This window comes from Carcharhinus amblyrhynchos, chromosome 25 (genome assembly GCF_965287045.1).
Source record: "Carcharhinus amblyrhynchos chromosome 25, sCarAmb.v2.hapA, whole genome shotgun sequence".
Taxonomy (NCBI): Eukaryota; Metazoa; Chordata; class Chondrichthyes; order Carcharhiniformes; family Carcharhinidae; genus Carcharhinus; species Carcharhinus amblyrhynchos.
This window is the reverse complement of record NC_137348.1, coordinates 25039428-25053826: the sequence shown is the minus strand read 5'-3', so window position 1 is coordinate 25053826 and position 14399 is coordinate 25039428. Positions and strand designations below refer to the sequence as shown.

General features: G+C 40.2%; 1 protein-coding gene across 14 annotated transcripts in view; it reads right to left on the bottom strand.

Annotated features, from left to right (window-relative positions):
- The window catches only part of LOC145358204 (uncharacterized), a 131843-nt gene that overhangs the window by 41826 nt on the left and 75618 nt on the right, over positions 1–14399 (bottom strand). For 9 of the 14 annotated variants that reach the window (XM_080211997.1, XM_080212005.1, XM_080212004.1 and 6 more), the window contains 4 exons: positions 11186–11359; positions 8932–9021; positions 3378–3461; positions 901–1030 (listed from right to left, as the gene is read on the bottom strand). In XM_080211997.1, coding sequence (XP_080068123.1) covers positions 3388–3461; positions 8932–9021; positions 11186–11359 — 338 coding nt within the window. In that variant the 3' untranslated portion in view covers positions 901–1030; positions 3378–3387. Of the gene's footprint in view, positions 1–900; positions 1031–3377; positions 3462–5835; positions 6044–8931; positions 9022–11185; positions 11360–14399 lie in introns of those variants that run through there. The other 5 variants (XM_080212002.1, XM_080212001.1, XM_080212000.1 and 2 more) reach the window with 3 other exon arrangements.

Sequence of the window (14399 nt, the reverse complement as noted above, 5' to 3'; positions counted from 1 at the left end):
TGGGAATTTTCTTTGTGGTTAATTTAGAAATATTGGTTTGAAAGGTGCATTAAGCTTTCTTGGTTATTAAAATGAACCAGCAATTTAAAACTTGGAAAACATGTTTTGAACAGGTTAATTGGAATAGGAGAAATAATAAATTACAAATGACAGAGGACTGCTTCTGTTCTACACAAGGGCATTTTGAATGAAGATGTCCATACACTCCTTTGTTAATTTACAAGCCATTAGTCATTAAATTCAGTTGTGCTCATGTGATGCTTTATTTAAGTAGCATTTTTTTTAAATTAACATGCCCGCTATATACAAATAAAACTGATATAAATAAGACTAGCTTTTCATTTAGTTTAATTTGAAAGTGAAAGTTTAAGTTGCACATCACAGCTGTAAAACCCACTGCTGTATGTTATTTCCAATGTTTGGTATCTGGTTGATGATTTAAATGCCTTGAAAGATAGCAAAGCTACAGAAGTGGAAAATCTTAAAGTTGTACACCATAAAAACCATTTATTTTTGGCTCCCTGTCTGTGGCTTTGTTTTTAAGAAAAGTTTGAGGTTTATTGAGAACTGAAAACTTGAATAACATTCAAGTTTTGAATGACAGGCTTTTCAAGTTAGTGTTCTATATTGAATGTTTTGCTGCTCATATCCATTACAAATCCTTTGTTTAACAAAATACTGATGGTTGCAAGAAAACAAAATTGTTACATCTTGCAAGGAGATGGAAGGAACAGTGGTCGATGCATATTGGACACAATTGAACTGAAATGAAGCCTGCCACAGAAACAGAAATGCTGATGATAATTGTGATTGCAATGTGCACTACTCTGAAGCATAGTTGCTGTTACATTTGACTATGAAATACTTAGATACCCTAAGAATATGAAAGATAAAGACAAGTTTGGTTTAGTATTTATTTAAGTAAAACTTGATACTAAAACTACAAACAAACATTATTCTTTAAAAAAAACTACAGTTACTGGAAAATGAAAGGGAAATGTAAAATGTCACAAACCAGGTTCATCAGCATCTGTAAAACAAAAGGTACATTTCAGATGTAAATGTGCCACTAAATAGGGGAAATGAAAGGTTAAGAAAACCTTTATTTTGTTCAGATCAAATAATGAACACTTTTTGTTGGGGGGGGGGGGGGGGGAAACAAGCACTGTAGCATCAGGAATGCTTATTCCTGTTAGGTAGAAGGTAGCAAACAATTTTGAAGTTCTTGTCATATAGGTCAGCATAAAACACCAGTATTTGGATGAATGAAAGTGAGCAGACTTTTGTGCTAATGTTACACAATATACACCTTTATGTTTAAAAATGAAAACTCCAAAATGCATTTCAATTAAAAAAAACTTTAAATGCTTATCTGGCAGCTTTTTAATCACAAATGCTGGACTTCATATTTTGATTATGCTCTTCAGATGCCTGGCATTTATAGTCTTCATCATAAGATTTTTTTTGGAAAAAATTAACTTGTTTCTCTTTCACAATTATCATACAATGTAGATTGTCACCAATATAGAGATGCATATCACTTCATTGTAGCCTGGTTCATATTTTGAGCAGACAGATTAAGAAACAACCAATTTACAGATTGCATCAGGGATGTTATCAATTGAGTAAAAGAAAACTTTGACATATACAATGTGAACTTCAGGAACTTCATCTTCCTATTCTATTGCAAAACTTTAAAATACATTGGGATGTTATTTTCTCTCATTCACTGACTTTAGTAACACAGGTGGGGCTATAAATCTCTTGATGAATCATTTGAGTGCTTCTGTTCAAAAATGGAGCCAAGCAGCAACAATGTACATTTATATAGTGTCTTTAACGCCTCAAGCTTTATCAAACAAAATTTCCCACAAGGAAAGAAGAAAAGAAGTTTGGTCATTAAAAAAAAAATTAGGTTTTGAGGAGTGAGGCAGTAAGGTTTAGGGAGGGGATTTGAGAACTTGGGACCAAGGTAGCCACTGATGATGGAACGATTTTAAAAACTAGCCATAATTCAAGAATGTTGAAGATCTAAGTTGAAAATGGCCTGTTAAAATTAAAGATGAGAACGTGGCATACTTGGAAGTGCATGATTAAAAAAGGACCAAGTCAGTATGCTTCATCAAGGTGAAGTCATGTCTGACAAATCTGTCAGAGATCTTTGAGGAGGCAACAAGGAAGTTAGATAAAGGAGAACAAGTGGGCACGATTTATTTAGATTTTCAGAAGGCCTTTGACGAGATGCTGTGTAGGAGACTTTTAAATAAGAGCCCATGGTGTTAAGGATAGAATCCTGGCATGGATACAGGATTGGCTGACTGGCAGAAGGCAGAGTGGGGATAAAAGGGTCTTTTTCAGGATGGCAGCCAGTGACTAGTGGTGTACCCCAGGTTCGTGCCAGGACAACTTTTCACTATATACATTAATGATTTGGAAGAAGGAACTATTGGCACTGTTGCTGAGTTTGCAGATGATACAAAGATATGTAGAGGGACAAGTAGTATTGAGGAAGCAGGGGGGGCTGCACAAGGACTTGGACAGGCTAAGAGTGGGTAAAGAAGTGGCAGATGGAATACAGTGTGGAAATGTGTGAGGTTATGCACTCTGGAAGGGGGAATGGAGGCACAGACTATTTTCTAAATGGGGAAATGCTTAGGAAATCAGATGAAGGAGGGGGGGGGCTCTAAGTGAAACATACAGAATACTGTGAGGTCTGAATAGAATGGATGTGGAGAGGATGTTTCCACTAGTAGGAAAAACTAGAACATCTGGGCACAACCTCAGACTAAAAGGACAATCCTTTAAAACAGATGAGGAAGAATTTCTTCAGGCAGAGTGTGATGAATCTGAGGAACTTTTTGTTACTGAAGGCTGAGAGGCCAGGTCATTGAGTATCTTCAAGACAGAGATAGATAGATTCTTGTTTAATAAGGAGATCAGGAGTTATGGGGAAAAAGCAGAGAACGGGGATGAGAATGGGCTTAATCACTTTGCTCTGACTAATTTTATTAACTCCCATATCTCAAATCCTGTTCCCAGAAGTGCTTGGTATGTCTATCAGCTGCTTTCTGCTGCAATTCTGTTCTTATATTGATCTCCAACTCAACTGAAGCTTGTTTAATTTTGTATCTTTGTTCTTTAGTTCTGCACTTAGTATATGTCAAACAGCTGCTCCCACCCACATCAATTATATCCTTATTTCAATAAACTGGGTTATATCTCTTCATCATTTATCCAAGAAAAAAGAACAGGTCATTCTTTCTCGTTTCACTAGACGCTCTTGATTGCATAAATCTTATTTTGATAGGATGCTTAAAGTAATCCAGTGATCTACATATGGTTCACAGGTGACAATGCATTTTTCTTGGAATACTTACTCAAATTATTTCAATGTTTTCCCATGTGTCTCTGCAGTAGCAATTTATTTCCCAATGGAAAGTCACAGTGATTGCAAGGGGCTTCTGTTTTAAAAAAAAATATATAAAGAAGCTTTTACCTTTTGAGAAGCAAAGTCATTACATCTCGTTTCAAAAAAAACCTAGCCTGAGAAACAAAACCTTCCAAACCTAAATTAAAACTGGAACTGAACACCACTCTGAGATAAAACTAGTAAATAACTACGTGGAAAACAAAAAGGGCACAATATTATAGATGCAAACACGTGACAATTATGTAAAACATCAACTCTATGATACAGTTGCCAGTTCTGCTGAAAGATGCACATCAGTCTTGCAACTGATGCGATCAACTGAGAACTGCTTTACTGAATGGTGAATGTGGGAAAGAGGCAAATTGGGAATGAACAACATAGGACTTAAGAGCAGAAGTAGGTAATTCAGCCCTTCAAACAGTCTGCCATTTGCCTTTTTTTACTTACTTGTTATACCTGCATACCTACTTTCTGTGATTCATAAAGACACAGACGCATTTTGAATCTGTTTTCCATTTAGATAATTTGCCTGTGTTTTTGGCCAAAATGGGTCATCTCACACCTATCTACATTAAACACTATCTGCCAAATTTTGATCTATTCTCCTAGCCTATCTACAATCTACATCCATCCGTAAAATCTTTATCTCTTCACTGTCTGCTTTTTCACCTGTTTTGCTAGGTTATGTTCTGTCTCTTCTTGCAGAACATCTATATAGATTGTAAACAGTTGAGGTCCAAGGACTGACCCCTGTGGCACCCCACTAGTTACAGCAATATCAAAGATCTTCCAACACACAAAAAGCTTAAGACCAATTTTATCCAAAACTTCAGATCAATTCAATCATTAAGTCTCTGTAGGGATTCCCCCATGCTGACACTAAAAAGCCCACCAACACCTCTACTTTCTCAGAAGACTAAGGAAAATTTGGCATGTCAGCTATGACTCTCCAACTTTTACAAATGCACTGCAGAAAGCATTCTGTCTGGTTGTATCACAGCTTGGTAATGGTTCCTGCTCTGTCCAAGACCACAAAGAACTACAAAAAGTCGTAAATGTAGCCCAATCCATCACACAAACCAGCCTCCCATCCATTGACTCTGTCTATACTTCCCGCTGCCTCGGCAAAGCAGGATAATTAAAAGGACCCCACACATCCCAAATATTTTTCTCTCCACCTTCTTCCTTCTGAAAGATACAAGAGTCTGAGGTCACGTACCAACCAACTCAAACAGCTTCTTACCTGCTGCTGTCAGACTTTTGAATGGACTTACCTTGCATTAAGTTGATCTTTCTCTACACCCTAGCTATGACTATAACACTACTTTCTGCACTCTCCTGTTTCCTTCTCTATGAACGTTATGTTTTTGTCTGCATAGCATGCAAGAAACAATATTTTTCACAGTATGTTAATACATGTGACAATAAATCAAATCAAACTAGGCAGCAGTTTATTTTTCTTAAGATATGCAAAAGAGAAGTTTGTCAACACCACTATTAATGAAGGAAAGCACCACTAGATTAAGCACAATGCAGGAGAAAGCCAACTGCTTGACACAGGAACAAATGTCTGCTGACAAAAGAGATCAAGGTTACCAGAGATTTGCAACCCGACTAGCTTAGTGGTAAGACAACAAAGTTTGGAATGAAGGAGAAATAATGTTTCAGTTCTTACTATTGAACTAAAATCTCTTTCCAACAAGAGCAGGGTTTTGGAGAGATCATGACCAAACACTTGCTTCTATGGCAAAAACAAACATTTTTATCTGGGAGGAAGATAGCTGGAGGAGCTGTATATAATTCTCATCACTGATGATTTGCCCAAGTAAAGGCAGATGCGTTTTGGGACAACTCATGACTCTGATTTATTGATTTCTAATTTTTTGTCTGAAAATAATAGTTCTTTAAAATGTTTATTGTGGAAGGTTTCAATTGACTAAAATCTGGACTAAACAAAAGCATTAGAGTATCAATGAGAAGATAAAGTAATCAATATCTCAATTTCATTACAATATTTCCTACATGGTGCATTTTGTTAGCACCCAGGACTCTGACCTGAATTTGAATCTAATTTGAATTCTTCAATCTAAAAGAGCCAAATATTAGTCTATCCCTCCCTAATATAGGATCCAATCCCAAAATTGGGAATGAAAATGACATTCAGGTAACAGAAATGGGCACATCTTTAAAAATGAGCTTAAAACACAAACAATGGAAGAATAACAGGGTAACTATTATTCTGCATCTGCCATGCTTCACTTGGTCCTGAAGGTATTTCCTGTCACTACCTGGTTGTTTAATGTGGAAAACTATTCCTTTCTCACCAGTAAAGCTGCTAAACCAGAAGAAAAGATTTAGTCAATGTGTAATATATTAATCTATATTCCTGAAGGTAAGTGACTTACTCCAGCTTACTTCCCAGATAGCCTCGTGCAGGAAGCTTGGACATAGTTTTTCGTAGTGCAACCTTTTCCACTTTGTCCAAGGATTATTTTTAATTATTTCATGGGATGTGGGCATCACTGGCAAAGTCAGCACCGGTTGTCCGTCCTTTAGTTGGCCATCAGAAGGTGGCGGGGAGATGTCATCTTAAACTGTTCCAGTTAATCCATACTGGTGTCAGTTTTCCAGCGACAATGAAGGAATAGTAGTTAAAAAGTAACGTTTATTTATTAGTCACAAGTAAGGCTTACATTAAATTGCAATGAAGTTACTGTGAAATAGTCACCACATTCCAGTGCCTGTTTGGGTAAATGCACCAGCACTTGTTTTAGACTAGTGGGAGGAAACCCACACAGACAGGGGGAGAACACACAAACTCTACAGTGACCCAAGCCAGGAATCGAATCCAGGTCCCTGGCACTGTGATGCAGCAATGGTAACCACTGTGCCACCACACTGCCCAGTAATATGGTTCCAAGTCAAGTTGATGTGTGTGGAGGAAAACTAACAGGTGGTGATGTTCCCACCAATCTGTGCTTGTCTTTTTTGGTGGTAGAGGTCATGAGTTTGAAAGGTGCTATAGAAGGAGCTTTGGTGAGTTGCTATCAGTGCATCTTGTAGCTGAACACTGCTGCCACTTAAGCATTCACTCCCACCACCAATGCAAAGTTGATGGAAAAGGCTTCAATTGGATGGACCGTTTTGTGTTGTTTGGTGTTGCGGGCTTCTTGAGGTTGGAACAATACTCTTCCAGTCAAGTGGAGAGTTTTCTATTACAGTCCCAATTTGTGCCTCGTAGGTGGTGAACAGGCTTTGAGGAGTCAGATACTGTGTTAGGTGCTGCAGAATTTCTAGCCTCTGGCTTTTATAGCCACAGTACTGGCTGGTGCGACTGGTCCAGTTCAGGTTCCGGATTGTGGTTAGCCCCAGGTTACAGATAGTGAGGTTTCTGTTGAATGTCATGGGGATGTGGTTAGGTTCTTTCTTGTTGGAATTGATCACAGCCTAACAGCTGTGTGGTAGGAATGTTATTTGTCATATATCAGCCCAAGTTTAAATGTTGTACAGATGTTGCTACATATGGACTACGATTGCTTTAGTATCTAAGGAGTTTCAAATGGTGATGAACACTGCTAAACTTATAAAGGAAGGAAGGTTATTGATGCAGGTAAAATGGTTGGGTTTAAGATAGCACTCTGAGTAACTCCTGCAGTGATCTCTTTGGACTGAGATGATTGGTTCCAACAACGACGGATATCTTTCTTTATGGTAGGTATGAGTGTAATCATCAGAGCTTTTCCCCAATTCTCACTGACTTCAATTTGGCTCAGGTTCCTTGGCATCACACTCGGTCAAACATTGTTTTTATGTTAAGGTCAGTCACTCACCTCATCTTTTTTGTCAGTGTTTCGAACAAAGCCAAAATGAAGTCAGGAGCGAAATCCAAGCATAAGTGAATGGGTTATTGCTGTGTGTGGCTTGTTAATACTATTCACGATACTTTCCGTCACTTTGCTATGACTGAGAGCAGACAGATGGGGTAGTATTGCCTGGATTGGATCTGCTCTACTTTTTGCATGCAATACATACCTGGGCAATTTTCCACATTGCTTTGTAGATACCAATGTTGTAGTTACACTGAAATAGTTTGGCTAGAAGCATGGCTAGTTCTGGAGCATGTCTTCAGCACAAGAGCCATGGTGTTGTCAGGGCCCGTAGCCTTTGCATTACCGAGTGCCTTCACCCATTTCATGATATCACATGGAGTGAAACAAATTGGCTGAATGCTGACATCTGTGATGATATGGATCTCAGGACAGGGCCAAGATGGCCTGGCACTTCTGGCTGAAGGTGGCTGCAAACGCTTCAGACTTGTCTTTCACACTGATGTGTTAGTCTCTCAACATTTAAGATGGGGATATTTGTGGAGCCTCATCCTCCACTGAGTTGTTTAAATGTCTGCCACAAGTTACAAATGGATATGGCAGGGCTGTAGAGCTTTGATCTGATCAGATGTGGAATCGCTTAGCTCTGTCTGTTGCATGCTATTTCTGCAATATGGCATGCAAATAGTCCAGTGTTGTACCTTAATGACAGTGACATCTCAAACATGTTATGCCTGGTTCTGCTCCTGGCATATTCTCTCATACTTCTCCTTGAACCAAGGTTGATCACCTGGCTTTGATTTCATTTCATTTAGTATTGTCACATATATTTACAGTGAAAAGTATTGTTTCTTGTGTGCTATACAAAGCATACCATACATAGGGAAGGAAAGGAGAGGGCGCAGAATGAAGTGTCACAGTCCTAGCTAGGGTGTAGAGGAAGATCAACTTAATGCAAGATAAGTCCATTCAGAAATCTGACAGCAGCAGGGAAGAAGCTGTTTTTGAGTCGGTTTGACGTGACCTCAGACTTTTGTATCTTTTTCCCAACAGAAGGTGGTGGAAGAGTGTGTGTCTGGAGTGCGTGAGGTCCTTAATTATGCTGGTTGCTTTTCCGAGGCAACTGGAAGTGTAGTCAGAGTCAATGGATAGTAGGCTGGTTTGTGTAACAGATTGGGCTACATTCCCCTACTTTTATAGTTCCTTGATGCCTTAGGCAGAGCAACAGCCATATCAAGCCGTGGTACAACCATAAAGAATGCTTTCTATGTGCATCTGTAGAAGTTGTTGAGAGTCGTAGTTGACATGCCACATTTCTTTAGTCTTCTGTACCTTTGCTACCCTCAATGAATCTCCCAAGAGGTTTTCAACATGGTGGGGCACTGTTACATCAGCTGAATGAGGGCAATAGGTGGTAATGAGCAGGGTGTTTCCTTGCCCAGGTCTGACCTGATACCATGAGATTTCATGTGTTCTCCTGACTGCTCCCACACCTGATAGATGCGTTCTGCTGGTGGGACAGGGTATACTCCGGGATATGGAAGTAAAATTTAATACATTTAAAACAGACTGTATAATAGATAGGCACACTGTTAGAAGATATCCGAATGAACAATTACACTTTTTTTCAAAAGTCATGAACTTGTCACTGATGACAAACTTGAGTTCACTTACTTGGGGAGTGGAACTTTTTGATGTGATTCTGAAGTTCTGAAGCTGTCTCGCTGTTTGTGTTACAAATTCGACAAATAAAGTTCTCCAAATCTGAAAATTAAATACATTTAATATGAAGGTGCTACATTATGGGGGATCATGGGGGGATTCACCGGTCCAATTCACTGATGGTGGGAATCTTGATTGCCCACTGGATTAGGTGTCAGGGCTAAAATCAGGATTCACCCACCTTGCTGGCCCTGATCAGGTTCACGCCCCAACCAGGTGGCAATCAATTAATGCGCAAAGTTGACAACACCCCACCCACCCCTGCACTATGCAGGGGGTGGGGCGGTGGTTAAGGAGATCCAATAGTCATTTGTCCCTGAGTTGCTGCCAGGGTCCTGGGGGTTGGGTAAGTTCAGGCTGGTGGCAAGGAGTTGCACTGACTCTCCGACACAGCATCTTACCCCAGACTACTCTTGTCCTATCTCCATAATCCAATATGTTTATCCTATTAATCTCCCTAACCTACACATCTTTGGAGACAATGGGGCAATTTGGCATGGCCAATCCATCTAACCTGCATATCTGTGGTCTGTGGGAGGGAACTGGAGCACCCAGAGGGAAGCACGTAGACATGTGGAGAATGTTCAAACTCCAGTCACCCAGGACCAGAATTCAGCTCAGAGCCCTGATGCTATGAGTGTGAACCATTCTGGAACCACGCTGCCCTAACTTCTTTGACCCACTCTCAAATAACACTTCAGCAATGACTTACATTGTTATACTCTGATGATGGTTTGACTGCAGTGTACTGTCTGAACAGTTACAAGATGCTGGGTATACCATCAGTCAGAGACACACTTCACAAACAGATGCAGTAAATATTGCTCTTGCAATGTATTTTTACAATGTCCATATTTACTTCCTTGTTTAGCTCCTGTATTCTCCTTGCATGATGCATTTCTTATGTCAAGGACTGCATATAAAAATCCTCTACCAGAATTGTGCATCAGCTTTGGCTTCCAGACGTTCAAGCAGTGTTTTGTCTTGCTTTCTGCTTGGTCCTCAACCCAGAAAGTTCAATACCTGGTACTGCTGTCAAGTGATGACAGCGTGAGCTAGGATTGGATAAGCATTCAGTGTTGTTGAGTCCTATTAAGCCATTTCTCCAGAATACTGAGAATGCCTGTACTCTGTACAAAGGCAAGAACATTTGAAGGAATACTCAGGGCAATATTTTTTGTGAACTTCCGAAGCTTGGATTTTTCTGTTGAAAACTGATAGTTTTTTCTGGATCTTAATATAACTGTGCAGCGATTTCTTTGTTGTCTTTTTAATTGGACTGTCCATGCTCTTTGTTCAGTGTTGTAAATAGCTGTCAACTAGATTCTAGGGGCCACTTCATAAGGCTCGGTTCTTGGCTCAGGGACAGGGTTTCAGCATTGTAGACATGAATTCCTAATCGACATTCACCAAAAATAAGCAACTGTACAAAACTGCTCCTTTGACATATTCGTACAATGCAGTAATGGTGTGCTCTGATTTCTATTACCTCGCAGCTTTTTATCAAAGCCAAAGGAATGCCTCTTGTAATTTAAATTGCTGATCATTTCAGTTTTGTGTTTGGGAAGGACCTTGCATAAAAAAAGCAAGTGTAGTTTTGCCAACAAACAATGACTGCATTTGTAGTAACGTATTGGCTTTTGAAGCGTTTCATGATATCCTGAGAACATGAGGGCATTCTTGAGTGCAAATCCGTTCTACCTTTAACTGGTTGATTTAATGTTGCGATGCTAGTGTCCAAATGTATCTTGGTTCTTCTCAAGGTCTTATAATTCATCTAGTTTAGGTTCAATTTGTAGCTAGTAATTAAGTTTTGACAAGAACCCTCTCCCTTCAGGGCCATTTATCACGGGGATTCCAACAGTAATCATCATACATGTTGTTTCTTAACTTCTGGACAAAATAGCAAGGAACAAGCACTCTTTTGAGCTTCTACTGCCAAGTAGTATTCAAAATTGTGTAGATCTAGTTTCACCAAGAAGTTATATATCATTATGAGCTACCAGCTATATTAATTGGGATTTCAGAGTTATTCTGGATGAATGAATGAAATAAACTGGCAGAATGTCCTTCCTTATCTGTAATGTTCTTCGGATCTGTAAATAGTTTCTAGTCTCGGGGAATAGAAAGCATGTGAATTCGAATCACACTAAAGATTTTCTCAGTTTTGAAGAAGCAAGTCCTATCTTGTCACCTGTAAACTTACCTGTATGCCTAACAATTATGTGCTTTTGCGCATCAATTGGTCGGTTGAAACCTTTTTCACAATGTGGACACTTGAACATAAAGGCCTGAAAGTGTTCTGACTTGAAGTGAGTATCCAAATCCTTTGACCGGAAAAAGCCTGATCCACACAGTAGACAGACGTGTTTCTTTCGTCCTGTAAGTAAAAGAACATTTCTCAAGCTTATTTTACATGCGGTCCATTCATAAGCTAGAAACTTGTAAATAAAACTAAATGATTTTATCAGTACTATATGCTAGTCTACTGTACACTCAAATCTCTAGTCATTTCAGAACTCCAACCAAAAGTGGCTCCTTGATCCATGCTACATATGTACTGCAAACAAAAAAAAACTTAAATAAGAAAGCAGCTTGATAATGTTGTATTAGTCACTGTAGGTTAGGTCCACCCAATAAAAGTCACTCTCAAACCAACTGGGTAGGATTTTCACAGATGTTCCATTTTTTAAACTTTCCTGTCTCTGCTCCTTTTGTTTACTGTTCTACAAGACGAATAGATGCCCCATTTGCACAGCTCTCCCAAGAGAGAAGACACTTTTCTCATAAGAACATAAGAAATAGGAGCAGGAGTAGGCCATCTAGCCCTTCGAGCCTGCTCCGCCATTCAACAAGATCATGGCTGATCTGAAGTGGATCAGTTCCACTTTCCCGCTTTCTCCCCATAACCCTTAATTCCCTTGTCTATCAGAAACCTATCTACCCGTGATTTAAATATATTCAGCAAGGTAGCCTCAATCACTTCAATGGGCACAGAATTCCAGAGACTCAGCACCCTTTGAGTGAAAAAGTTCCTCCTCAACTCCGATCTAAACTGCACCGCGCCCCCCCCCCCCCCTCATTTTGAGGCTGTGCCCTCTAGTTCTACTATCCTTTCTAAGCGGGAAGAATCTCTCTACCTCTACCCTATCTATCCCCTTCATTATCTTATATGACTCTACAATCCCCCCTCAGCCTTCTAAACTCCAACAAGTACAGACCCAGTCTATTCAATTTCTCCTCATAAGCTAACCCCCTCAGCTCCGGTCTCAGCTTCTCTGCACTCCCTCCAAGGCCAATATATCCTTCCGCAAATGCTGCGACCAAAACTGCACACAGTACTCCAGCTGCGGCCTCACCAGTACCCTGTACAGTTGCAGCAAGACCTCCCTACTTATATATTCTATCCCCCTCGCTATAAAGGCCAACATTCCATTCGCCTTCTTGATCACCTGCCGCACCTGCAGACTGGGTTTTTGCTATTCGTGCACAAAGACCCCCAGGTCCCTCTGCACCATAGCATGCTGCAGCTTTTCGCCTTTTAAATAATAATCCCTCCTACTATTACTTCTACCAAAGTGGATAACCTCACACTTGCTAACATCATACTCCATCTGCCAGGTCCTCGCCCACTCACTCAGTCTATCCAGATCTCTCTGCAGACTTTCCACACCTTTCATGTGATTTCCTTTTCCACTCATCTCTGTGTCATCAGCAAATTTCGTTACCCTACACGCAGCTCCCTCCTCCAGATCATCTATGTAAATGGTAAACAGCTGAGGCCCCAGCACCGATCCCTGCGGCACTCCACTAGTCACCAACTGCCACCCAGAATAGCACCCATTGATTCCAACTCTCTGCTTCCTATTAGACAACCAATCCTCTATCCACGCTAACACCTTACCCCCAACTCCATGCATCCTAACCTTTTGCAGCAACCTTTTGTGAGGCACCTTACCAAACACCTTTTGGAAATCTAAAAACACCACATTCACCGGTTCCCCTCTGTCTACCGCACTGGTCACAACCTCATAGAAATCCAATATATTCGTCAAATACGACTTCCCCTTAATGAATCCGTGCTGTGTCTGCTTGATCAAACTGTTCTTTTCAAGGTGCCTCGCTATTTCTTCTTTGATGACGGATTCTAGCATTTTTCCAACTATGGACGTCAAACTAACCAGCCTATAATTCCCTGCCTTTTGTCTGCTACCTTTTTTTAAACAGCGGCGTAACATTAGCCGTTTTCCAATCTTCTGGCACTTCCCCGGGGTCCAGCGAATTTTGATAAATAATTACTAAGGCATCCACTATCACCTCTGCCATTTCTTTCAGAACCCTGGGATGCATTCCATCCGGTCCTGGGGACTTGTCTACCTTCAGTCCCTTTAGTCTATTAAGCACTACCTCTCTAGTGACAGTAATCGCATTAAGGACCTCATCTCCTACCAATCTTCTATTTTTAATATCCGGCAAGCTATTTGTGTCCTCCTCTGTGAAGACCGACACAAAAAACTTATTTAAAGCCTCAGCCATTTCCTCATCACCCACCGCTAAATCCCCCCTCTTGTCCTCCAAGGGTCCAACATTCACTCCAGCCAGTCTCTTTATATATCTGTAAAAATTTTTACTATCGTTTTTTTATATTTAGAACTAGTTTAGCTTCATACTCTATCTTTCCTTTCTTTATCACTTTCTTAGTCATTCTTTGTTTTTTTTAAATCTTTCCCAATCTTCTAATCGCCCATTATTTTTAGCCGCTCTGAACACATTAGCTTTTAATTTAATACTCTCCTTTATTTCCTTCGATAACCACGGCTGGTTATCCCTTCTTCTACAGTCCTTCTTTACCATGGGAATATATTTCTGCTGAGTACCGAGAAAGATTTCCTTAAAAATCCTCCACTGTTCCTCAGCCGTTCTACCAACCAATCTGCGCCCCCAATCTACATTCGCCAATTCCGCTCTCATCCTATCATACTTCCCTCTGTTCAAACAGAGGACACATGTTCGAGACCCTACTTTCTCATCCTCCATCTGCATCAGAAATTCAACCATACTATGATCACTCATCCCAAGAGGATCCCTCACAAGAAGATCCCTAATTCTACCTGCCTCATTACACAGTGCCAGATCTAAGATAGTTCGCTCCCTTGTAGGTTCCCTTACATCCAGCAATTAAGTACAAAATGGCAGTCTGGATCTGTGTCTTCTACTTTTCCTGTCAACTTCTACGAAATTTTAATTGAGTCCAGTAAGGCCTCCCTCAAAAACCCTGTCCAACACTGGGGATCAGCACTGACGACTAATGGGAGAAGATTTTCAACCCATCAGCTTGGGTATCACCAGGCTCTTTTCTGGTCCTGTCTTTAAATAATTCTACAGAAAACACAGTTTGAGAAATCTGAGATCTTGCTTCA